Genomic DNA, 26,810 nt, shown 5'->3' with positions numbered 1-26,810 from the left:
CTACCATGCAAATATGCCAATCACAAAGAAATCGTTACTTGAATTAAGTTTGCAGAAGCCCGAAATCTGATAGCATCTGATTCAGCAAGGCAGACAACACCTGATGTTTGTAGGCTTCTCAGGAGAGCTGCGCCCCTAGGGAGGTGCCTTTCCTCTCCCCATATTCCTTTAACCACAGAACCACCAACAGTCAGAGCCTCTCATGTTCAAAGGCTGCACAGGGGACACTTAGCAGAGCCCTGGGGATTGAAGAACTGCTTATGATAACAGCAAACTTCTCCCCTTAAAGTCACTCCATAGGCGAGATTTTTAAAATGTCAAATGTTTTGCTGCTGAGTACCTGCCACTTACGCGTTATGTTATGGGCTCAAAAATTCATACATTGAATTCCTAACCTTCAGTTATCTCAGGATCTGACTACTGGTGGTCACATAGGTGACAGTGGATGCAGACAGGGTCTTTAAAGAGATAATTAAGTTAAAATGAGGCCATTAGGGTGGCCCCTCATCCAATCTGACTGGCGTCCTTATACAAAAAGGAAATTTGGACACACAGACTCCAGGGTGTGCACACACAGAAGAAAGCCCACGTAAGGATATAGCAAGAAGGAAAGGCATCTACAAGCCAAGGAGAGAAGCCTCCGGAGAAACCAAACGTGTTGACACCTTGACTTTGGACTTCCAGCCTCCAACACTGTGGGAAGGATTTAATTGGCCAAAAAGTTTGTTCGGGTTCCCTACCTAATACATTTCTGTTGTCTTACCTGCTCAGTCTATGGTACTTTGTTAAGGCTGCCCCAGTAAATGAACACAAGTGATGATACTGCACTCTGTGCTCCAGGGTGATGTGCATATGTACCTACTAGGGAGCCTAGCCTCCGAGATGAAATTCCTGTATTTTGGTACCCGTTTTACCCTGCAAGCTTCCATTTCCAACAGGCTTTGACTACACAGTTGAAAATGCGTTCTGGCATGCTGGATTGTATGGCAGCCTTAACAGGGTCCTACCCAATTCTGAACTCTGAATTCAAACACTCTCCTGGATGAAGGGCTTTGAAAACGCTCTACAAGCAGTTATTTCCCAAAGTGTTTTTACAACAGCTTATTTCCTCCCGGGGCTAACGTGGGTGGATTCTGGGATACGGCTTCCCTCTGAGCTCATCTGCTGGCACCTGAAGCCGGGAAGATTAAGTCCCAGGAGGTCACTGTCAGTCTCCATGCTGTGAGTAGCTGGGCCCATCACACAGGGCCCCAGGGCCACTTGGCAGTCTGGTCCCGAGCTCCGTCAGCAGGCTGCTAGGGGAACCCAGGGGCCGCAGCGGGGTAGGGGGCCCTGAGGCTTCGTGCTTCTGCTAAGGGAAGACCACCCTCACCCCTCCAACTGCCCCCACAGCTCATTTCTCCCAGGACATAAGCTCCCTCTGAGCAGGAGAGCATTCTGCAAAGGAAACTCGGGGTACAGCCAAAATTTGGAATTTTTTTTTATGACGCACGAAACAACAGTGGGTGCTAGAAGACACTGTGTATTACACAGAAATGATGGCAACCTCACAGAAACCGTAAACCAAGTGCCACAAATAACATACCGCACCAAGACTGTTTTCTTAAACAAAAGGCCCAGGAAATGGCACCCAGAAGTCACATTCATCTAGATTCAGCGCATGTGCTGAGGGCTTGGTCCTGACCTGTCTGGCACTGGCCTCATGATCCCAGCGGGTCCTAGACCCTCCCCAAACTTCCCCAGCCTCAAATCCATGCAGGGAAAACCCAACTGTGGTTTGGTCTCCAAGCACTACTATCCATTCTGCTTGTGGAGTAGAAGTCTTTTGATGTGTCACCAGCAGGGCACTTATCTGGGATGCTGGATGGGTGAAATTATCACTCAGAGGGGCTGAGGCCTCAGAGGAGGTCCGAAGGCCGCAGACACCTGCGAGTCCCTGAATGATGAGAAGCAGGTCAAATACTTCTGTTAACACCGCTCAGGACTCTATCACTGGCCTCACTCTGAGGCGAGTGTGGCCTTGGGGAAGTCAAATGTCACAAATTGGGCATGTGGTGGTCACCAGAGCCCCTTTCTGTTGCTCTCGCTGGCATAACTTAGAAAGATTTGGTCCAATGCACCCGTCTGCTCTTCCATCTCCTGATGTTCCTCATCACACACAAGAAAGAAACCCGAAAAGACTCTCACACATCGTCGTCTCCCATATTAATAGAAAGGGAAGAGGGCTTTTGAAGCAGCCCTTGAGTGTGTGTGCTCAGTCGTGTCTGACTCTTTGCAACCCCATGGACTGCAGATCACCGGGCTCCTCTGTCCATGGGATTCTTTAGGCAGGAATACTGGAGTGGGTAGCCATTCCCTCCTCCAGGGGATCTTCCCGACCCAGGGATCGAACCCGAGTCTTCTGTGTCTCCCACACTGGCAGGCGGATTCTTTACCACTGAGCCACCTGAGTGGTCCTCCACCAGAGGTGAATATGTCCTGCAGGGGACATTTGCTATGTGTGTGGGGCCACTTTTGGTTGTCACAGTTGGGGAAAGGGGCTCCTGGCATCCAGAAGGCAGAGGCCCAGGGTGCTGCTCAACAACCTACCAGGGACAGGGCAACCCCCACAACAAAGCATTACCAGGCCAACAGGTTAATAGGGCTGAAACTGAGGAAGCCTGACCTACAGAACTCTTCAGTTCATAGCCAAGAGGTCACTGAACAGCCTTTATGGAAGTTTCCACAATTGAATTTTTAGCCAGTTGGTCAGAAGAGCAGGTGGCCTGGAGACCCCTGAAGTTTGGCTGGCATCTGAAGTAGGCAGTCTTTTTGGGACCGTGCCCTTAACCTGTAGCATCTGTGCTAACTCAGGGGGCTAGCATCGGAATTGAGTTGTACCGCAGGACACCAGTTGGCATCAGAATAAGCATCATTACCTTTCTTTATGCTGGTTTATGAACCAGTCTGGCACCTCAATCTGCCAGATGTTCAACAAGAATTTAGGGACTGATTTAGTCTCTACTGAATGAAAAATGTTATCCAGAAACAAAAGGTAAAATGTTCTGATTTACGTATTATACAGTATAGCCAGTTTAAAATGCACAGAGGAGAAACAGGCTGCTGTTCAATTTCTCTTCTCCTGATCAAGCCTCTCTGTGTCTCAGGTCTATCATCTGAAAAATGGGAGTCATAACAGCAGTAACCTCATGAAGTTACTATCAAAATTGAATGAGTTTATATACATATATATATACACACACATACATATTGTTGTTCAGCTGCTCAGTCATGTCTGACTCTTTGTGACCCCATGGACTGCAACACGCCAGACTTCCCTGTCCTTTACCATCTCCTGGAGTTTGCTCAAACTCACGTCCATTGAATCAATGATGCCATCCAACCATCTCATCCTCAGTCACCCTCTTCTCCTCCTGCCCTCAATTTTTCCCAGCATCATATGGCATATGTCTATATGTATTTATGTAATGTGCTTAGAATAGTTCTTGACCCACTGAAAGAACTATCTGCATATTTGCTTTATTAATACAAAACCATAAAAAGCAGAGGTGATGCAAGTTACCAAAGAAAATAGCTCTAGGATCTGTCATATGACTAGATTTTAATGTTTCCTAAAGTGGGGTTTGGGAACGACTTGCATATGGGACATTATTTAGTAGCATAAAAAACATTTTTATGACTTTAATTTTAATATATATAATGATTTTTTTTTAATTTAGAGAGCTATTGCATTGATTCTGGTTTCACAAATGTTATTAACAGTATACCTATTAACAGACACTGAGTTTAAAGATAAATATTAGGCAAATAAGAGCGCTGGTGGAATGCAGATACAGGAAAGACTGCAAACTCCTGGTCTTTGAGGCTGAGAGGCAGGGTTAGCTCTCATAACACTATCTTTTTAGCAAATAAGAGTGCTTGCTTTTTACCAGTGAGTCACCTTTTCCCACTATCAGCACTAGTTAAGGAGATGGCAATGGCCTAGGGCAGACAGTCCTACTCTGACACCCAGGCTGGACCAAGATCTGACTACTGTCAGGGCTCCAAGTTCACAGCACTGAGAAGCTGATTTTAGGCGGTTATCTCACGAGACTCCTGGGCATGGAGTGATGGAGTTTCAAACAGTTCTAATCCCAGGTCCTTTCTTTATTGCCTTGGGTTTCCCTTCCATCTTGACCTGCTGTCCATAGAATATTCCTCCCCTTCCCCTCCTTCCTTGGGACATTCTACAGTGACCACATAGTAGAACCAGCAGGATATCATGAGGTTCAAACCCTTCTTACAAGTTAAGGAAGCAAAACCTAGAGGGCTTCCTCTTTCCTCATCCATGTCCCCCCACTGCCAGCCCAAGCCGGAGAACAACCTTCCTGTATGGCTCCAAGATCCAGAGCTAAAGCTCATCAATCATGGCAACAGTGGCCACTTCCAAGTGCAGAGGGCTGGCTAGTCACGCTGAGCCCTCTGCATAGTGGTACTAGTTCTCTGATCCTCACAACAAACCCCAGAGGTGGGTGATAACTTACAGGAGACAGTAAGAAATATGCCCCAGGGCAGAGAGCAATGGGAAGTGAGCTAGGAACCTCACTCAAGTTCAACCAACTCCAAACCTTGTGCTCTTCCCAGCAAAGCAACTCTTAGGCTGTCAACCACAGGCTGAAAAGGAGGTACCCGCCAGGCAGCTCCAACCACTGGCAAGGATGGCATGAGTCCAGGGGACAAGTCCGCCAGGCAAGGGGCCGGGTGTGGAATAAGCATCTCTCCCTGTCTCCTTCTTAGCTTCCCATCCTCCCAGCAGTCAGCCTGTGCAAAACTCCACCACCGTGGCCTTGCTCTCCAGTGCCTCTTCTCCAGAAGATTAACGGGACGCCAAAGCACCCCATTGCTCTGCTAGCATAAATTGCAAGGAAAACATTTAGAATATTGATTAAGTGCTTCATGCTAGAAGATTTAAATTTACCTCCTGTATTTCCAGGATTAGCTGACATAATGGGGTCAGTCTGCTGGCACAAATGATTTACAGGACACCCATTGGCAGCTTTCCTTTTAAAACTCAACACTTAAAATTTTCACTTGGTCATAACCAGCAGAGTCCTGGGTATTTAGCAGGGCTGGATAATTGCCTTCTTGCCATATTGAGACTTTTGGGGTTTGGCCTGTCTGGGAAGAGCTTCAAAATCATTTCCAGTCTGGTCTGGCCCTATCCAGGCAGATGGACTTTGTTTAGGTCTGATGAGGTACTGGGGCAGTGGAAGGGTAAGGCATGCTGTTTTTCCAAGATGGAAGATCTTATTTCAGATAGAGATTTTTGCAATATTCTAATGTTCAATATTCAAATATTCTAATATGTATGCGTTAAAGAGGTTATATGCAGAGTTAAAGACAGCCAAATTGCATCACCCCTTGCCCCTACCGGGCTTTCCTGGTGGCTCAGCTGGTAAAGAATCTGCCTGCAATTTGGGAGACCTGGGTTTGATCCCTGGGTTGGGAAGATCCCCTGGAGAAGGGAATGGCTACCTGCTCCAGTATTCTGCCCTGGAGAATTCCATGGACTGTACAGTCCATGGGGTCACAAAGAGTTGGGACACGATTGAGCGACTTTCACTTTCACTTTCCTGCCCCTACTACCAATCTGTAAATGTTGTGCTACAGCATACAAGGGGCTTCCCTGGTGGCTCAGTGGTAAAGAATCCGCCTGCCGATGCAGGAGACAAGGGTTAGATCCCCGGGTTGGGAAGATCCCCTGGGGAAGGAAATGGCAACCCCTCCAGGATTCTTGCCTGGAAATCCCATGGACAGAGGAGCCTGGCGGGCTACAGCCCATGGGTTTGCAAAGAGTTGAACACAACTTAGTGACTAAACAACAACATACAAGTGCCCAGTGCATTTCTATAAACTCCAAACTGTTACTTGGCCAAAAGAAGGGACTGTACTGAGGCTTTCCTGAGAGGCCAGGGAGGTGCACACCTAGCCTGGAATCGAGCGAATCCAGGTGGTCTGCTCCAGAAAAAATGCCCACCTCAAAGCCTTTGCCCTCGTGGCCCACAGAGGGCCAGCACAGTCCCTGTCAGGGCCAGCACAGTCTGACTGCCAAAGAAGATGACATGATTGTTGACGGGGGGAAGGGACAGCCAGCCTTTGCACTGCTGACTTTAGGAGTAAGCATTCTTGCAAAAGTTATTCATTTAGACCCCACTCACATCTCCTTTATGATCGAAAAAGCTGCTTTTATGAATTCTTCTGTAGAATGCTACCTTAAAAGTCCCACTAGGATGAGGGGAGGGGACTTAAACCCGAGATCCACAACTGCTGTCCCTCCATGTCTCACTCATAGATATGTTTTTCTGGTTCATAAAAACAAACTGACTTTGGATGTCACTAGCCGTGTTCCCAAGAGTCCCCACCAAGTGCCCACAACCACCTGACCTCCACCCTGTAGCTTTGGCTCTGAGCGGGTGCCCCCACCTATCAGATTTTCTTCTCTCAATCACACATCACATCTCCTTCCAAGAAAAGGGACAGAGGCAGTGAAGATTTCTCAAGGATCCTCTGCACTAGTCCCAAGGCTGTATCCCCCAGTCTCTACAATCCTATTTGATTGTTGTAAGCTAGAGCCAAAAGAAAGGCTACTTTAAGAGGCTGTCACTTTAAGCCACCCGAGTTAAGTGATGTTCAACAATGCAAAGCAGAGATTTTTCTAACACCTACACTTCCAAAAGATATTTACTTTAAATAAGTGACAAGTACGGTCCATTTCATTTAAATATGCTGAGCTTTTTCCAGCTCCCAGGCCACTCAAGTGCACAGAAGATGAAATAATTGGTAGGATTTTTAATGTTTCTTTATCATGTGACCACTTTGTACAAGTCAAAGGGATATGCCAACAATAGCACAGCCTGTATCACGCTTGTTACTAATATGCCTGCCAATTAATCCTGACATGGGAGCTTGGCTGGTTACCCCAAACCTGGTATTTTATCACCTCAGGGGGTTAGCTCTTGGACGTTTCTATGACATTTTATACTAATCAATCAATTTTGCTTTTTTTTAAAGCTGAGCCTTTCATAGGAACTGCAGATGAGCCCTATATACACCACACCCAAAGCTACTCTTTTCCCCAAACAGAATTGTGTTTGGTTTGTTGATAATTACACTTTGAAACCGACTTTTGAAAATGTTTATTCTTATTTCTTCCCTTCCAAGGGGGAAATCTATCTCAAATGTTAAGACAGAAACCCAAGTCCCTCCGAGTTTTCTCATATTATTGTATATTTAAAAATATTACAAGAGGGTGCTTCTCAAGGGAAGTGAACTTTAGAGCTGCCAAAGATAGTTGACTTTCTCCAAATCTGTTACCAATGGATCCCAAGCTGGTTTAAGTCAGTTCTATTCTGAGTAATGACACAGGCACTGGGACAAACGCCATTCTAAGATATTTCTAGGACCCCCTGGCAAATGGTAATTTGTCTGAAGACAGCCAGGCAGGCAAAGGAAGGACAGATGGGAAGAATGAGTCTCCTGGGAGCCCTATGTTGAAGCAGGAGTCCTAAATCAATGCCAGGGACCACGTTCTCATGGGCTAAGTCCCATTTCTCATCAGTCACTCATCCCTCCCGATCCTCTGGCTTCCACTGATTCTTTCAACCATTCTTAATGTAGGTCATTTTAAAGAGATCATCAAGCTGCAAGAAGTTTTACTGGCAAACTTTGTCTTTCCCTTATACTCTCTCTCCTGGGATTTAGTCATGAAATATCCCTGCCTAAAGCATGAGCTTTCTGTTTTTTCCATCATTCGAACTGCTGCCTTCAGGAAGCACTGGGACACATGAGTCTGTCAAATCCAGCTTCTCCTTTCCTTTTTTTCTATCCTCCCTACCCCCCTACAGCTTTATGGAGGTATAATTGACAAATAAAAATTGTATTTACTTAAGGCATACAACTTGATGTTTCAATATATGTATATATTGGGGGCTTCCCTGGTGGCTCAGATGATAACCTACCCGCAATGCAAAAGACCTGGGTATGATCCTTGGGTCTGGAAGATCTCCTAGAGAAGGGAATGGCTACCCACTCCAGTATTCTTGCGTGGAGAATCACATGGGCAGAGGAGCTTGGTGGGCTACAGTCCATAGGGTCCCAAAGAGTCGGACACAAATGAGCAACTAACGCTTTCACTTTCATACACTGTGAAAGGCTTACAGCAATCAAGCTGAGTAACATATTATTACACATCTGACATAGTTACCAGTTTTGGGCGTGGGGTGGGGTAAGAACATCTAAGATGTACTCTCTAAGCAATTTCAAGCATATAATATGGTATTGCTAAGTATAGTCACCATGCTATATATATCCAGATCTTGTTCATCTTGCATGTCTGAAAGTTTGTACCCTATAACCAGCATCTTCCCATTTCTCCCACCCCCAGTCCCCGGTAACCACCAGGATAGTCTCTGCTTTAAACAGTTCAACTTTTTTAGATTCCACATATAAATGAGATCATGAACCTAGAGGACATTATGCTAAGTGAAATAAGCCAGACACAGACAAATACTGCATGACCTCTTTTTCTATTTTTCACTTCTTCCTCTCTATCCACTCCTAATTCAAAGAAAGAGCCCAGGTTGTCCAAGGTCATGGAGCAAGGTGAACGTGCACTGGCCTCAGAGTCAGACATCCTAGCCCCACCAGAGAATTACTGTGTGATCTCAGTTAACTTCCTAGCATGTCCCTGCCCCAGTTGCCTCATTTGTAAAAGAGAAGGATGACTACCATACCTGACTCGTGGGATGCTGTGAGGACTAAAGAGCACAATGCATGTGAAATGTTTCACAAAATGAGACTCACTCTACAACTGTTAGTGCTAACTCACACCAACGTTCTCTAGTCTAACATCCCAAGCAAAGCACTATGCCACCATCCATCTCTTGCAAAGGGACTAAATGGCCAACTGACTTGGGATTAAGCATCGCATGTGACATTTTGGAACGTTCACTTTACCCCAGGCAATGCAACATTATCACCATTTAATCCTCTCAACCTAGCAGCTTAGGAAGTCTGACTCTTTGAGACCCCATGGACCGCAGCTGGCCAGGTTCCTCTGTGCATGGGATTTCCCAGGCAAGAATACTGGAGTGGATTGCCATTTCCTTCTCCAAAGAAGTCCTAGCATTTTGTAGATGAGGAAGTGGAGGCTTGGAGAGGTTGTCACAGTGCTGGTGAGGATGAGAGTCTGAGTCTGCACACATGCTTGACTGCAAAACCCAAGCCCTCATCCCCTGCTTCATGTGTACAAAAATGGGCTCTGATAGGGAGTCATCTTAGGCAGTAAGGTGAGGTTTCATAGAACCCTTAAGAGCTCCCTAGAAGTGAAATGTTGTTTAGCTCCCAGGTGGATGGATTGGTGGGTGTGTCATTGGGAAAAGAGGTGTGGCCGTCCTGTCCTTTCTCTGTATTCCCGTCTCCACTGCCCCACTCTGCTGAGAAGTTAAATGGCAATCCTGAGAGAAACATCACGCTTTAATTGTACTTTGTCCCTCTGTTTGGAGAAGGCAATGGCACCCCACTCCAGTACTCTCGCCTAGAAAATCCCATGGACGGAGGAGCCTGGTGGGCTGCAGTCCATGGGGTCGCTACAAGTCGGACACAACTGAGCGACTTCACTTTCACTTTTCACTTTCATGCATTGGAGAAGGAAATGGCAACCCACTCCAGTATTCTTCCCTGGAGAATCCCAGGGACGGGGGAGCCTGGTGGGCTGCCGTCTGTGGGGTTGCACAGAGTCGGACACGACTGAAGCGACTTAGCAGCAGTAGCAGCAGTCCCTCTGTTTAGGAGGCAGAGTCCCTATCACTAATACAGGGTAAGGAAAAGCTGTTTCTTGGGAATAGATCTCATGGGTCCCCTGACGTTGCCAGGGAAACCCTGCAGTGGTACAGCGTTCCCCTTATAGGGGAGATGGTCAAGCAGATCTAGTTGGAGGTAAACACTGGTGGCCAAGCCAAGCACTGAACCCCAAAAAGCAGAGGACAGATGATCTAGTGGGGTTTGGTGGGGCAGGAAGATACAGAGAACACCTCCTCATGGCTGGCAGACTGTTCTCCCATGGGGAAAAACTAATTTCAAGGAGCTTCCAGTAATGACTATTCTTCTGAGATCCCACCTATTCACGGAGTCTGAACTTCCAAAGACGTTGATCAGCTGCATCTTGCCAACCATTTGTACATTCACAGAGGACAGAATTTTAGTTTTGAATGCCCACCTCCATGAAGTTTCCAGAACACCAAAGGAGGTTAATAAACAGGCTGGACACTGCCTCTGCCATCAAGCTCCACGTATTTAGACCCGAGCAGAGAAGAACCTGTTCCTGCTGTAGCCAGAGTTTTGCCTCTTCTTGTGGTCAGGAACCACCTCTGGCCACTGTCATCACCTCATTATAACAGAGTCCCACCCTCATCTGGCCACCAGTCTTTATTGATGCTGGAATCTGAGTGGACCGACAAGAACAGAAGGCTGACCCAGGAGGAAGCAGGACACCGAGGCTTGGCCAAAGAGAAAGAAGAGACTGCTCTGCAGTGCTAGGTCTGTGTTTAGACACACCTCTAACCAGCCGGTGATTTACTGCAAGTGGCTTCCCCTCCCTGAACCGCAGGGCTCCGCTCCAGGCCAGGGCGGTTAGATGCCGCAGTATTCCCCAAGCTTCCTCCTACTTTTGGCATTTTTTGCTTTGAAGATGGGAAGGGCTCAGGAAATGCTTCAGGAGTATGAAGAACATCTGGTTGACCCTAGGCTTGTGCCTTCCCACCCACCTTCTTCTTAGTCTTCTGTGTGAGTGCATTTGAGTGTGTGGTGTTGGTGGGGACCCAGGAGGACGAGAACAGAAACACAGCTCAGCTGAATGGTAGGTGGGATATCTAAGAAGAAGAGGGGAGTGTTGGGGCGAGAAGAGAGCAAGCAAAGCAGAAGGAGAAAAACTGCCCCCGGGACCCCCCTGGTGGTCTAGTGATTATGAATCCACCTTCCAATGCAGGGGACACGGTTTGATCCCTGACCCCTGGTCAGGAAATGAAGATCCCACAGGCAGCAGGGCAACTCAGCCCGAGGACTGCACTAAAGAGAAGAAGAACTAGCGAGGGGCCTAAGCGCCACAATGAAGGATCCCACGTGCCACAACTAAGACCCAGCATAGCCAAATAAATGAATAAATAGTGTAAAACAGAAAAAAAAAAAACCAAACCTGCCCCAATACTTTGCAGGGAACAGACGAGGCGGTGAGTCAAGAAGGTATTCGCAGAGAAGTTTCTGGTAAGTGTTCTGGTGAGGGGGATCTCGGTGGGGCCCGGGATGGGGGTGGTGGAGAGCTGGGAGGACGTATTCCTGTGACAAGGCTGACGGGACAGCACTGTGCTTGGCACATGTCCCTTCCCCTAGCATGGCAGGAGGCAGAAGTCACCACGTGGTCACCACTGCCTTCAAACCCAGGAGGAACCATGGGAAGAACACAAGCCTCGAGATTCCAGGGCCGGTTCCATGACTTGCCAGCTCTGTGGGCTCGAGCCGAAGCATCCCCTCACTGAGCCCCACATCCTCTGATGAAAGAACAAGGTGAACAACACTGCAGTAACAACACAATCATACCATCTCTCCCCCAGCCATCAGGAGGGTAATATCCAAAGAGGTAAAGTGTGTGAAAATCCTTGGTGAGTATATGAAGAGGTTCCCAAATAGCTGAATACTCACTATGATGAAAAAAAAAAATCAATAAAAAGGCAGAATAGGCACTCGGCTTTGACTAAAGTCAGGAAATGACCATTTGTAGGTCATTGTGGTCCTGGCCCTTGGAGATCTGCCTCAACCCCAAAGAAGTCTCTGGGCCATTTTCACTGGACTCTGTTCACACGAGGGGTTTTCAGTGCAGTGTTTCACAGCAACTCGAACAAAAGAGTATCTTCTTGTGCTTCCTGAAGAATGAAGCTGTCCAGGATGCTACATTTGCCTTAACACTTCACTAATAACACTCTCTCTAGCATAGCTTTAGATAGAGTTAAATACTCCACATTGAGTCTAAATGCTAGTGATGGAGACAAAGCCAAGGGCTCCCAAGACAATCCCCTGAATGGGAGAAAATATTTGCAAGTGATATGACTGATAAGGGGTTAATTTCCAACATATATAAACAGCTCATACAACGTAACATCAAAGAAATAAACAACCCAATTAAAAAATGGGCAGAAGAACTGAAACACATTTTTCCAAAGAGGAAATGCAGATGGCCAACAGGCACATGAAAAGATGCTCATCAAGGAAATGCAAATGAAAACCACAAGGAGATATCATCTCACACTCGTCACATGGCCATCGTCAACAAAGACACAGATAACATGTGGAGGATGTGGGAAAAGGGGATTCCTGGGTACTGTTGCTGGGAATGTAAGTTGGTACAGCCACTGTCGAAAATAGTATGGGAGGTTTCTCAAAAAAAAAACTAAAGACAGAGCTATCACATGAGTCTGCAGTTCCATTCCTGGGTATATACACAAGAAAAACAAAAGGCTAATTTGAAAAGATACTGCACCCCAATGTTCACAGCAGCATTATTTACAATAGCCAAGATATGAAAGTAACCTAAGAGTCCATCAACAGATGAATGGATAAAGAAGATACACACAAACACACAATGGACTACTACTCAGCCATAAAAAAGAATGAAACTTTGCTATTTGCACAAACATGGATGACCCTGGAAGGCATTATACTAAGTGAAATAAGTCAGACAGAAGAAGACAAATATTGTATATCACTTATATGTGGAATCTAAAAAATACAATACACTAGTGAATATAACAAAAACAAAGCAGACTCACAGACAGAGAGAATAAACCAGTGGTTATAAGTAGAGAGAAGGATGGGGGGAGGGGCAATACAGGAGTGGCAGGCACAAACTACTGGGTATAAGATAGGTTCAAGGATGTATTATACAACACAAGGAATATAGACAATATTCTGTAATAGCTATAAATGGAAAGTAACCTTTAAAAGTTGTATAAAATTAAAAAAAATTCTTCTTAGAAAGCCAAGAGTTCCTTCTTCCTTTCTATATGCTGCTGCTTTGGAGAGAACACCGAAAAAGCATAATAAATAAACAAATAGCCAACTCAAATCTACCACTTTGCAAACAGAAAACTTAAGGATTCATCTGCCCAAGCCCATCATTTTATAGGTGAAGACACCAAGACCAATACGAGTGCTTAGACCAAAAGCCCATGCCTCGTAAACATCAGAGTTGGTCCCAGAGTCCATCTGTCTCTCCACGCGGCAGTACGTCATGATCTTCACCTCTCATGGTTTAAATGCACTTTTAAGATTTAAACCTGAGCAGCATTCTATCTCTTTTCATCCATCTCTAAATGCATTTCAGAAAATGAGTCTGTGTCCCCACCCGGAAGTCCTTGCCAACGTAGAGTTTGGACCTCCTCTCTTACCTGTAAGTTTGCACAAGGTGGTAAAACATGAGTGGGGATTTCATTCTCAGAGCCTGCTGGCCCCAGGGGCTTGTTCTTGACCCGGAAGGCTGTGGTGGTGGTGGCAGTGGTGGTCTGAACTGGGAGGGCTGGCTGCCACACGGTCACATCCGAGCCATTGCCAAAGGCTTGAATTGCATTTTCTGCAGTAAAACAGGAGGAAATCCAATTTCAAAGTCAAGCAGCAAATGTAACAGACAGGATATGTGAAGCCAGAGAGGCACACTAGAAATTCTGATGAGAGCACTGGACTTCTCTGAGCAAAACCCATCCATCCATCCATCCCCTACATACTGAGAGCCAGCCACGGGTCAGGTGCTCTAAAATCAATTCGCTCATTAAACCCTGAGCTGGACACTTAGCTATGCTCTATAAGTGCAACAAATATTTATCGTGTCCCTCTTCAGGTACCAGGTACTGAGTAAGATGCTTTCCCTGAAACATTCATCAGTCAAGTCTTTTGAAACTTGACTCAAAATAGCCTCAGACCTGCTATTTGGGATCACAATCACTGTTCCATCTTTCAAAAAACTGCTTGTGTCAAAATTCTATACTAAAGGCAAGCTAATTAGTAAGTACCACATCCCTAATTATGAGACTGGGGTGACCCAGTAGCATTCATATGAAGTCAACAGGCAGTGAAATCAAACAGCAAAAAAAAAAAAAGAAAAAATGTGATCCGCTCCCAAAGAGCACCTACGATGAGCCCGGCATTGCTCAAAGTACAAACACAATTGATTTCTTTAAAAGAAAAATATATCCCAAATCTCATCAATAATATATCGAGAAAATGTAAGCAAGATTATTTTTTTTCTTTCTGCTCCCAGTCTTCTGAACAAAATCTGCATAATTAGGAAAGCGCAGCCCTGCTTAAATGAAAAGTTTAAAATGTAAAATCTTAAAAGCTTATTACAATTTCATGGGATTAGATTGTTTTTTATGGCAAGAGTAAATTGGTTGTGTGTTGTTCCCCTCCCCAAGATGAATAAAAAACAGGTTTTAATCGGGTCCTCGGGGATTTGGCCTGGATTTAGTAATTTTTTTTTATTTCATATTCATTGTGTAAGGAATCAAACTCTTCCATTTGGGACCTGAATGTGCAAATTGTTAATATATGACTCTTAGCTGGCATTTTTCGATATACGAGACAGAATAATTTAAGCCTAATCTTCCTCTCAGAAGTGACATTTTGTTCTAAAATTGTTATCCTTGAAGTTCAGCAAATTGGAAGCTTGTTTTCCAAAACTTTACATTTTTTAGTCTGTAGGAAACAGCTTCAAATTAATATCAATGCTTCTTGAGCTCCCAGTTGGGTTACAGAGCTTAACGGGTGGGTGGAAGGTAAAGAAGGTGGTACTTGGGCAACCAGTTTCCTTAAATGACCCAGGACTACAACAATAAAACAAAACCTTCCTTTGTCCTGTTAAGGCATGTAGATTCATGAGACCCATGTCATTTGTTGACACTGTGACTTCCAGCATGTTTGCCTTGTCATTTGGGAAGATTGTCCACTTGCTCACTCATTCATTCAGGTGTCAATGGAATATCTATTAAGTGCCAGGCACTATTCTCTGCTGAGAATCAGCAGGGGACAAATGACACCAACATGATAGAAAAGTCCCTGTCCCCTTGGAGGTTATATTCTGGTTGAGGAGGCAAATAGAGAAAGTATACAATACATTGTTGTTGTTCAGTTGCTAAGTCATGTCTGACTCTTTGCGACCCTATGAACTGTAGCCTGCCAGGCTTCTCTGTCTATGGGGTTCTCCAGGCAAGAATACTAGAGTGAGTTGCCATTCCCTTCTTCAGGGGATATTCCTTTCCCAGGGATTCAACTCGGGTCTCCTGCATTGCAGATAGGTTCTTTTACGGTCTGAGCCACCAGGGAAGCAATAGATCAGAGTTATGCTTGTGCTAGAGGAATTAGAGAGGCCTGGTTAATTTGAAGAGATGGGGGAACTGGGTTATTGCATTTGGGTTGAAACCTACAAATTCCAATTCCTTCTACCCTAGGGCCTGTTGCAAGAGGCTGAATTTAGTCTGTGTCTTTGGTAGGCTGTGCTCCATCTAATCAAAGTATAAATGGAATGACTATGAAAAATTCTGGCTGGCTTTGGTCCTCACTGAAGATCAAATGTGCTTATGTTTATTAAAAAATCATTAGCATTAAGATACCATTCTCCCCTTCACCAAAATATTATTAAGCAGGGAACACTTTAATTTCTCTCCAAGGCAGTGGTTTTCTAGCCCAAGTGAGTATAATCTTTTTTTCTCACACTGACCTCTATTGTCATTGCTTTATCTTCATTAAAATCTGGATTCTGCCAGAAGAGTGTGCAGGATGTGAAAAAGAGGATACACACACACGCATGCACACACACACACACACGCATGCACGTACGCACACACATGATTTTTTTTTTAGTCCAGACCAAAGAAGAGGCTTAAGGTATAGTTCCAAGATATAGTGCCCAATGTTATTCTGGCAAATGTCTCCACACTTTACACTAGTTTCAAATTTCACTTTAGTATCCAAAAGCTTGTTTTCGTTTTAAGATGATCAAAGTATTTGGTTATAGCCAAGTACCTACTGAGTGAATCTCTTAGATTTGTCTTTTCAACAAAAGAAACCATGAGGAGGTTTTTGAAGTAACACTTAAAAGCTTTCCTGTGTGCAAGCAGTAAATAGCTTGCTAATTCTTTAGAAATCAGTCAGAGTACCACGGAGAAATTGTCACCTAAGGGCACAGTGCTCAGACGCAGGTGAACCTTGGCCCATGCTTACCACTGGGAAGTTCTACCTGGTCCTTGATGTTCGTGCTTTTGTTTTTATCCATCAGCCCCTCAATCTCAGGCCTGCTGAAGAAGCCCACCGGGCGCAGGGGCTGCAGAGGAAGGAACTGGGTGGGGCTTTGGACCTTATCTCTGGTGTGGCTGGTCTAGGTGAATACCAGCGGCTTATTCTGCTGTGACATGGAGATACTAATATGTGCATCTCCTAGGATTCTTGTGCAAGTTACAGTCAATGAGACAATGTACCAGGCTGGCCAAAGTTTGATCAAGTCTCCCCTAACATCTTACGGGAAAATGGGAAAGAGCTTTTTGGCCAACCGGATATATGTTACACTCCTCCTAGACAGAGTTTGCACACAGAGGAGGCACCCGATAAATGAATGGCGGCTGCTGCAAGACACGAATGAGGTACTCAGCTGGATCCTCGCCTGGGGCGCACACATCTCGGTGGATAGAAGGGAGACCCGGCACAGCGCTTTCGAAGTTCATTTGATGAGGCCCATTGTTCACACCCGCATATTTCTCTCTATCCCTCTTCCCCTGGGAAACGTGTTTCCAGATTGCCTAAAGGACCCTGCAATAATAACGGTATGGTTTCCAAGCAGAAACCTCCCCCTAACCCCCACCCCCAGCTCATCTCATCTCCGGAGATATTCGAAGCTCCTGGCTGCATCACCAGCCCATCCCACTCAAGAACTGCTGCTTCTCTTCTGAGCCAACCCTGAACATCCAGGGGCCTATTGATGTTGACATTCTGATTTTTCTCACAGAGCCCGTGGAGGCCTCCCCTCATCTAACTTGCCCGAGTCTTTCACATTGTATATGCTGCCCAGGTTTTAAAAACCTCTGGAACTGACGTGGGGCTGGTTGCCAAGATCAACATTTCATCTGTGGGTAGAAGTATTCCTCCCCGCACGATGTGCCCTTGGCTATTGAGTCTTTTGCTTCCCAGGGCCTCTGGACTCGCCACCTTGGCAGCACCCAGTTCATCATTTGCTCTGGTCCTGCTGCACCATGCAGTGTGGCTAAAAGGATCTGGATTCACCATCAACGATCAGGAAAAAAAAAAAGACACACACAGAGAGGAGGCAGACACAGGAAACAGAAAAGTACACTTTGAACTTAAGAGGGGAAAATGCTTGCGCGGCTGTTGTCTATTTTTTCAAACTCACTAAGACATGTGTTGTCCTTGAAGAAATTGAGAAATTTCAAGCATTCCTCCAGGTCGTTTCCACTGTTGTTGCAGTCACACCAGGGGGCCACGCTGAGGCTACTGGAGTCTATGTAGTTGGGGGTCATGACTGTACCTAAAAGAGTAAAATCAAGGCGTTTTATTCTTGTGTGATGATACAAACTCTCCTATAGCCTGAAAAGAAACAAATGTTCCTCTGACTACGGATGCACCATGGATAACACCGTGGATAATTACAAACACTGTGTTTGCTGAGTGGGAAATTATGTTAAGCAGTGCATTTTCTTGGCAATTTATCTTGAGCACATAAAATAATTTACACATTTACTTAAAAAGTTCTAACAGAACTCCTTGAGCTGCGCTTAGGGTGTTTTTCTCTGCACAAATAGTATGGATGTCATGGAGCAGGAGAGAATTAACTTAGAATGCATGAATTGCCAAATCCCTTGCATTTTCTTGAAAATGTCATTAATCTTCACAAATAGATAGAGCTGGTTTTACATATCTTAAAAGGCCTTTTAGGACTCTGCATCAACTTCCTTCGGAAGCAAATGGCTCCTTCAGAGTAACCCAGGGAAGCTTAGAAGCTTTCCTTATGGGTTACCCCACATTCTAGATGTATTCAAGGACACCTCTGCTCACTAGACTTTCAACAGATTTAAACAAGGTCTTCCAAGTTGTGATGGAATTGGAAATAAACAGTGGAAATTTCCTAAGCCAGTGTCTCCGAGTAATGTCTAGTCCTCAAAAATCCTCAAAGAAATGCTGGGTGGTCTCTTGCCTACATCTTCCTGTGTATTCATTGTTCTTCTGATGAGTTCTGTATTGGTGCAAATAAACAATGCATTTACACTTAACACGACCCAAATGTCTTCTCCTGGGTGGCTCACACCAGGCAATGCCTACTCATGCCAAGAAGCCTTCTGTTTTTATATATTTTGTGGAAGTAAGAAGTAACAGGCAGTCCAGTGAGCCACAGGATATATTTGGTTCAGAAACAGAAAAAAAAAAAAGAATTCTTTTTAAGCTCTTATGGATCAAGGGCATATCTTCTTTGCCCTACATTTCTTACTGACTTGAACTAAACAATATCCCATTCTACCCTGGGATGAAAACTTCAACCCACAGCAGAGAGAAGCTTGTAACTTTAGGTGAGAAAGGAACAGGCACCCCCAACACTGAATGAAGAGGTTAGAGTATGTCTGCTAAGCATCCACTGTATGTCTGGCGCCAGAATGGATCCCTGACATTTGGAAAAGCTAAGAACTAGCTTTGTCTTCAGAGATCTTAGAACCCAATGACCAGAGTGGAGGGAAAGACCTGGACCCAAGAGAGAAATAAATTTTGGCTCACAGAATGCATTGTTTCAACTAGTTCTTCCCTTAAGTGATTTCATGATCCTCGGGTACGTAATAGTTTGTTGAGCTTGAACCCGTATGGAGTTTTCGATGAGTGTGTGCACCGAATATGCAGACTAAAGTATTAACAGTGATTACATCTGGGAGTGGGGCTAGAGATCTTTTAACACCGTGGGTTTCTCTGCATTTTTAAAAACTCTTTACAATGAACATGACTTAATTCATTCTGTTATTTCTTAAACATGTAATTCTATCGTTGATAAATAATTCCTACTAGGGACTACTTTATTTAAGAAAAGCAAAAACTGAATGCAAATTTGGAGGAATGACTTCCCTGGCTGCCCAGTGGTTAAGACTTTAGGCTTCCACTGCAGGGTGGTCACGGGTTTGATCCCTGGTCAGGGAACTAAGAAGCCGCATGCCAATCCTGCCAGTCTCACAGCATGGCCAAAGAAAAAATAAATAAAAATGGAGGGCTGACTTAAGGAAGACAAGCTCATGGGACCTATTAGTGAGAATGGTCAGTAGCTGGTGAAAGGTATTACCCAAGACAGCACAGGTATCCTTGCAAATGAAATTGGGCTGAGTGTACAGCACCTGCAATATCCCAGCATTCAGTATGGCCAGTGATTTTCCCAGTGACTCTTGCTGAAGACACGCTGGCGACAAAGACTTTGGTCTGTGCTGTCACTCCTGGTAGGATGTTCTTCCTGCCCAGTGATTAGTGTGATAGTGGCAGGAGCTGGAGCCCTGGCTGAGCCATCAGGCTTCTGACAACTGTGATTTCCCTTCTCCTTCCCCAGCTTTCACTATGTGTTCCTTCTCACATGACAGTCATGAGGGAGCCCTGCCTCCAAGGCTTCCCACAGCCCTGGTACCAAGAGCCCCATCCTTTTTTCCTGCTGCCCTGTTTATTTCTGGGCATGAACCTGCCTCACTCCTATCCTCTCCCAACTCACCAGTTCCTTGCCTAATTGCACTGCTGTCCTGAATGCCAAGAACCTGGTGCTTCTAAGGCCTCAGGTCTTGAAAGACAGAACAAGACTACTTCTGCGATGTTTATTCTCAGGGAAAAAATATTAGGGAAACCCCCCTCCCCTCCTAGAAGCTGAATTACCCAGACTATTAATGGCAAGCAGAACACCAAGTCTTTAGGGATTTTCCTTCCAAAGGGCCATTTCACGGAAACAGCCTTTCTGACTTCCCCAGACTGCGTGACTTCCAAGCTCCCCTTCTCCAAAGTCACGTACTTCAGTTAACTTGGTTTGACTTGCTTTCCTCGTCCATAATCATGCTTTCCCCGCTTACTTCTGTTCTGTGCGGTCAGTTCTTCAACTGAGATGCGTCCCTGGTCTTCACACTTGCTGCCTCCCTGCTCTTTAATAATCCCAGCTCCCCCTTTGTGCATCCATTATTCTTCCCCACCCCTCCTTTTTTTTAGAGACAAGTCCTAAAGGACTCAGCATCAAAACGCCAGCAGAGGGTTCTGAGGAGATTTTTACATCCATCCACAGAGAGAAGCAAGCTACAACGGAAGGACTCTGGGTGTCTGTAAACCAGCATTTTCTCCCATCCCATGTCTCCCCATCTTACCAATAAGCCCTGAGTAGGCGAGGAGGCAGTCAGCGTAATTTTCCTTTAGACAGCTGCTGACAGACCTTGACTCCGGCTGGCAGTTGGTGAAAAAATCGGCCAGGCGAGATCTGCAACAGGAAGAAAGTGGAAGGTGGGGGGGTGGGGGCAGGGAGGATGTGTTTGAAAATAGCCCAAGCTTCTGCACAAACATAATTTTTCCTTATTCCTTTCTCGATAGGCCTTTTTCAACATCCCAAAATACAGAGAGTATAGACTCTTAAAATGTTAGCATCTTCTCTTATATACAAGCCCCCAGCCATCCCCTCGCCCACCTGTGTCTGCTGCTTTGCAGAGAAGTCTTCAGGGCCTGCAACTGGAGAAATCTTGATGCTTTGAAGTTTCCCTTCAATATTTATTTCTGACTAGACTTATTTGCATCTTTACGAAATATGCTTCTGCACACACTCACCGGAGATCCATACTGGGAAAATATTTACTTGATACAGAAACATGTCCCTGGCGTCCAAATAGGATCCTACAGCCCATCTGCTCCCGTAATTCCTAGTGGCTTTAAAAATATGCGTATCTGGTCTTCTAAGTCATCTCTCATCTACCACCCCAGGGAGGGGGCAGTGGTATATTCCAGCCAAGGGATGCTGAGGGGGAAGTTTGCCTTTCCAGCACTGCAGGGAAAGGCAAAAGGGACTGGGTGACACCGGCTCCTGATGCGACTGGGTGTAGGGGGTCCCCTGGTGGGAGTGCAGCATCTGTCTGCAGTTCGGGAAGCCTCCAGGGGCCAGCGCAGTCCACCCAGAAGCCGTGGGTGCTGGCGAAGTTGCCGATGTACAAAGGGGCTGCAGACATCACTGGTCTTCAGAGGAAAGGGGCTCTTTGTGGCTAACCGGCTGTTTTTCAGTCTGAAGAGGATATTGTTGGAGAAATTCTAAATGAGAACTGGGCCATCTCTGAGGTCATCTGAGCAGACAACAGCTCTGTTTCTATGTGAGGAACACAACAGACTTCAAGAGAAGCTAAATTATCTGGCGATTACAGGAGACAATGGATGGCTGTCTTAGCTCCTGCTCTTTAATTCACTCGAGTTTGCAGCCAACAAACCCAGGGCTGTTTTTACTTCTTTCCACCCAAGAAATTGTATTTACTTAGCATCCCTAATGTTATAAACAGGGTTGCCTGGGTGGGGCTGAGCAAGGTAGAATGTGTGGAGATCACAGGGGTTTGTAAAGGGTCTGTAGGAAGCATATTCTGGGCCCTTTTCCTACAACCTGAACTGGAAGAAGATTAAAAGCCCTGATGAAATGATCTGTGTGCACAGCACATTGGAAAGGCTGCACAGTGTTCCTATGGGATTGGGTTTTCCTTGAACCCAGTAAACAAGGCGTGTCTGAGCTTCCCTATCTGTGCTGATCTGTACACTCCGTATGTCGTGTGCCTGGTTCCATCACTGTGACTCCCCAGGGCAGGTGCTGGAGCTCTGTTTTATTTTCTTTGCACAGCACCTGACACTCCTCAGAACGCTTCCCGAGCGGGGCCATGTGGTGCAGCTAAGTGGCTTGGCAAAAATCCTCCAAATGAGGCTGGTGCATGCGCCTGTGTGTGTGTGTGTGTGTGTGTGTGTGTGTGTGCCTGCATCCCTCCCACAGTCTGAGCCTAGCTGGTGTTTTCTGACTCTAATTGAACACACCGAAGGGCGTAAAACCTGGCCATTTTCTGTAGCCTGGTTAAAGGATTTATCTTTCAGAAGAAATCCCGAAAGGTGACTCAGACTTACTCAACTGGCACCAATGGCATCCATCTTGGATCGAGTGTCAATTTCAGATGAGTTTTCCTGGTCATGAAAGTTAATGATCTCATAGCACTGGGCTTCTAACTTTGCAGACACCAATTGTGTGGTTCAGGCAGCTGGGACTCCAGCTCTGCACACAAGCCAATCAGCTCCCTGACCTGGCAGCCCCGCGCTCCCAGCTGCCCCCCAAAGAGGGATGAAAGGTTGCGCTGTCTCCAAGCCTCCTGCTTCTTGTAGTCTCTCGAGCAGACTATTAACTGAACAGCACCGTGACTCGGATTACTATCCTCCAGCGGGAGGCTAATGCCACCAGACTCATTTTGCTTAACAACCTCAGAATTGACTCACAATTGGACTCTGGAATGAAAGGCTAATTGAGTTAGTCTGCTGCAGAGAACATAACCCTGATTGGGAGGATAAAACTAGATATACTGCTCTGAGCATCTCCCCGAACAGGCTGGTTTTGGAGAGAAGACTGTCAGCCCAGATCTCGGACCTAAGACAAAACTAGCCAGCGGATGGCAAGAGTTTCAAAAATAATGGTGAGCCCACACGGCATTGCTGACAGATGAACATTTCGCTGGTTCCTTCACCTCTGACCCACCTCCCTCTGCCGTTCATGCTTGGAGACATGATGATCACTTTATGGGATTCACATTTAACAGATAGAAAAACTGAAGGCAGAAGAAGTTTATACGGTGGTTGCACAAGTGGGTGGACTGGTACATTTTCATGAATTCTGGGAGTTGGTTAACTTCACAGTGGTAGTTTGAAAATGGACTAGGTGGGACAATTTTCGTCATGGTAATCAGCCAGCTCTACAAATCACAACCCTATGCTGTTCTTAAAGAATCAGCTGTTAAATATTTACTAGCACAATGCTCTCAAAAAACCAGCATGGTGTAGTCAATCCCACAGATAAAGGAAGTATCTTTACTTCCTTTGAGTTCTTCGGAACTCAAAGTTCTTGGGAGTTGAATTTCAGCACTTCCTGGATGAGCTACCTCTCCCATCCCTAACCACTTTTGTGTCAAATGACATGTGAAATGGTGTCATAAATTAACCTCCAGTCTCCAGTATCTTCCAAAGAAAGAAAACAGTTCTCTCTAAAGATGCTCCCATCCCAACAACACAGCCACCGAAATCTCTCAAAGCAACGTGTGCAAATGATTACAGGTATTGACAAAGCAGCTGACTTCTTGTCCTTTGTATTGACTGAATGATGGGTCAAGTGCTTGTATTAATAAGGATGAATGAGTTCCCTGTCCCTGAACCCAAATAACCTGCCATCTAGAAGCCAAGAGAAACAAGTAAAAAGATGATAATATCACGATGGCTAGTTCTCAATAAAAGATGAGAAAGGTTGCTAATAAAAGTAACACAACATGAATCAAGTATTTAGAATATGTTAGGTATGTCTTCATATACTTTACATTTTTTCCTGGCAACTCTAATAAGGTAAGGACGATTACTCTGTTATCCTAATTTCACAGAGGAGGAAACAACAGCTTATTGAGTTTAGACTAGTGAACTAGTGAATAGCAGAACCAGGATTTAAAAGCTATGACAAACCTAGACAGCATATTAAAAAGCAAAGATATCACTTTGCCAACAAAGGTCTGTACAGTCAAAGCTATGGTCTTTCCAGTAGTCATGTACTCAATGAGAGTTGGACAGTAAAGAAGGCTGAGTGCCAAAGAACTGATGCTTTCAAACTGTGGTGCTGCAGAAGACTCTTGGGAGTCCCTTGGACAACAAGGAGATCAAACCAGTCAATCCTAAAGGAAATCAATCCTGAATACTCATTGGAAGGACTGATGATGAAGCTGAAGCTCCAATACTTGGCCACCTGATGTGAAGAGTTGACTCATTGGAAAAGACCATTATGCTGGGAAAGACTGAAGGCAGAAGGAGAAGAAGGTGGCAGAGGATGAGACTGTTGGATAGCACCACCAATTCAATGGACATGAACTTGGGCAAACTCCAGGAGTTAGTGAGGGACAGGGAAGTCTGGCATGCTGCAGTCCATGGGGTTGCAAAGAGTTGGACACTTCTCAACAACTGAACAACAACAACAACAACAAATTCTGATTCTACAATTTAAGCTTTTAACACAACAGGAACTAGTTTCAGAGAAGTTGTAAAATTGAGACTGAGGCTTGGAGGGTCAGTAGGATCCTTCAAGTAAAGGTGGAAGAGGGTGTTCCCTCTGCAGAAGAAAGCAATATGTGATAAAGTAATCACATTCATAAAAATCCCAGGAGAACAATCATGGAGTATTTGTACCTGCCAGGCACTGATCGAAGCGTCTGGCATCTACTCACATATTTAATTTTAACTGCAGTAGGTGATACTCTGAGACCCATTTAGCAGATGGAGACACTGAGGCAAAGAAAGGTTAAGTAACTCCTCGGAGGCTGTAGAGCTCTGTGCTGGAGCTGAAACGTGACCGACCACATTCTATGCAACTCCAGAGCCACAGGACATTCTCAACCACTACACCTAACATGGAGTCAAACAGACTCAGACATGACTTGGCAACTAAACAAAAACAACACCACCTAACACATGCATCATCCAGAAAATTGTCAATTGTTCACTTGCGATGGCTGGGCCACAGGAAGCACAGGGTGAGTGACAGGAGATGGTGCTGGCAAGATCAGCAAGGGCCTTGAATGACCTCAGAGGCTGGATTTTATCCTGAAAGCAGTGGGAAACACCAAAGGATTTTAAACAGAGAAATAACACGATCAGGTCTGGAGAACAGAAGGACTCTTGGGTGTCTCAGTTATTAAGCAAAGATTTGCTTGAAACTTCTGTGCCCTCCCTGCTTTAGCAGAGACGAGAAGAGCAGGAAGCTGGCCAAAGGAAGGATGGAGGCTGAAGCCAGTGAGTACCCAGAGGCAAGAACTGAGGACTAGAAGAGGAGGAGGGTAGGAGGATGCCCTGAATGGTAGGTGTTGAGTGAGTGAGTCAAAGTCACTCAGTCGTGTCCAACCTTCGACACTATGGACTGTAGAGTCCATGCAATTCTCCAGACCATAATACTGGAGTGGGTAGCTGTTCCCTTCTCCAGGGGACCTTCTCAACCCAGGGATCGAACCCAGGTGTCCTGTATTGCAGCCAGATTATTTACCAGCTGAGCCACCAGGGAAGCCCATGGTGGGTGTTGACGGAATGAAAGTCAAGACTGGGGACTTCCCTGGTGGTCCAGTGGCTAAGAATCTGACTTGCAATGCAGGGAACTCGGGTTCAGTCCTTGATTGGAGAACTAAGATCCTGCATACGTGTGTGGTATAAGTCACTTCAGTCGTGTCTGACTCTTTGTGACCCTATGGACTGTAGCCCGCCAGACTCATCTGTCCATGGGATTCTCCAGGCAAGAATACTGGAGTGAGTTGCCATGTCCCCCTCCAGGGGATCTTCCTGACTGACGGATCAAACCCGCATCTCTTATGTCTCCTGCATTGGCAGGCATGTTCTTTACCACTAGTGCCACCTGGAAAGCCCCAAGATCCCACATGCTATGGAGCAACTAAGCCCAAGTGCTAGAAGTACTGAGCCCTCGTGCTCTAGAGCCTGTGTGCCACAACGAAATATCCCGAGTGATGCATAGAAGATCCTGAGTGCCACAACAAAGACCTGACACAGCCAAATAAATAAATATTCTTTAAAAAGAAAATCAAGACTGCAAAAAGGAGGGGGCAGAATCAGCTCAGTAGATTGTGGAGTCACAGTAGGGGACCCAGGAGAGGACAGTTTGCAAGGAAGATAAGAGAGGTGGCTTGTGACTATGCTGAGGTCATGGCACCACGGGAGTCAAGCATCTAGCAGGTTGTGGATTCTCAGACCTCCATCTGTCCAGTGGCCAACCAGCCCCAGCATTCCAGGACTGCCCGATACACATCCTCCTGCTCACCATGGGTAAAGAACCACACTGTAACCTTTTTCAATGACTTCCTCTGCCTGGACTGCAGTGATCCAAACAAGAAAGCTTACATGGCCAGGGTGGGATTAACAAAGAATTCCACAAGTGCATTTCTTCTGGAGACATGAAATCTCCATGACGACAGCAGTGATGAACCTGATTGTTTTTCTCTGAGAAAATGAAAAGAAAATGAATAGGCACTAATGTAGAAATGTATCTCCCTCTAAAAGAGAAATTTCCCACCCTTAAAGAGGAGAAAAATGCCGGCAAATGCCAAGTTGGCCTTAGGAAATCTGCTGAAGAGAAAACAGTGGTTTATGCAGAAAATATCGTATTAAAGGAAGCATGCCGCTAACTGGAAATAGAAAAATGATTATAATGATAAAATCTAGGAGAATCTTCTCAAACAGCAGATGGTCTTTTGACAGTGGAGGAAAAATCATTTACCTACTTTTTCTGCTAACATTTTTAGGAAAATAGAGTTACGGGGAACAGTTCAAAAACATACTAGTAATACCCAGTTTCACTCATCCTGGATTATTCTAATCCTGTAAATGCTTTTTTTTTTCCCCCCAGGGCAAATCCCATACTTGGACACAAGCTGTGTGGTTGATGGAATGGAGCCTTGGGCGAAGAACTGTGAGAT

General features: G+C 45.4%; 1 protein-coding gene across 2 annotated transcripts in view; it reads right to left on the bottom strand.

Moving 5' to 3' along the window:
- Positions 1-26,810, bottom strand: part of GFRA1 (GDNF family receptor alpha 1) — a 224,644-nt gene that overhangs the window by 17,286 nt on the left and 180,548 nt on the right. For both annotated transcript variants that reach the window (XM_081573469.1, XM_081573470.1), the window contains 3 exons: positions 20,451-20,560; positions 17,480-17,614; positions 13,476-13,657 (listed from right to left, as the gene is read on the bottom strand). In XM_081573469.1, the coding sequence (XP_081429595.1) occupies positions 13,476-13,657; positions 17,480-17,614; positions 20,451-20,560 (427 nt within the window). The remainder of the gene's footprint in view (positions 1-13,475; positions 13,658-17,479; positions 17,615-20,450; positions 20,561-26,810) is intronic.

This window comes from Giraffa tippelskirchi, chromosome 2, assembly GCF_054371585.1.
Source record: "Giraffa tippelskirchi isolate mGirTip1 chromosome 2, T2T-mGirTip1v1.2.pri, whole genome shotgun sequence".
NCBI classification, from domain to species: Eukaryota; Metazoa; Chordata; class Mammalia; order Artiodactyla; family Giraffidae; genus Giraffa; species Giraffa tippelskirchi.
This window is presented reverse-complemented; position numbering and strand designations above follow the sequence as displayed.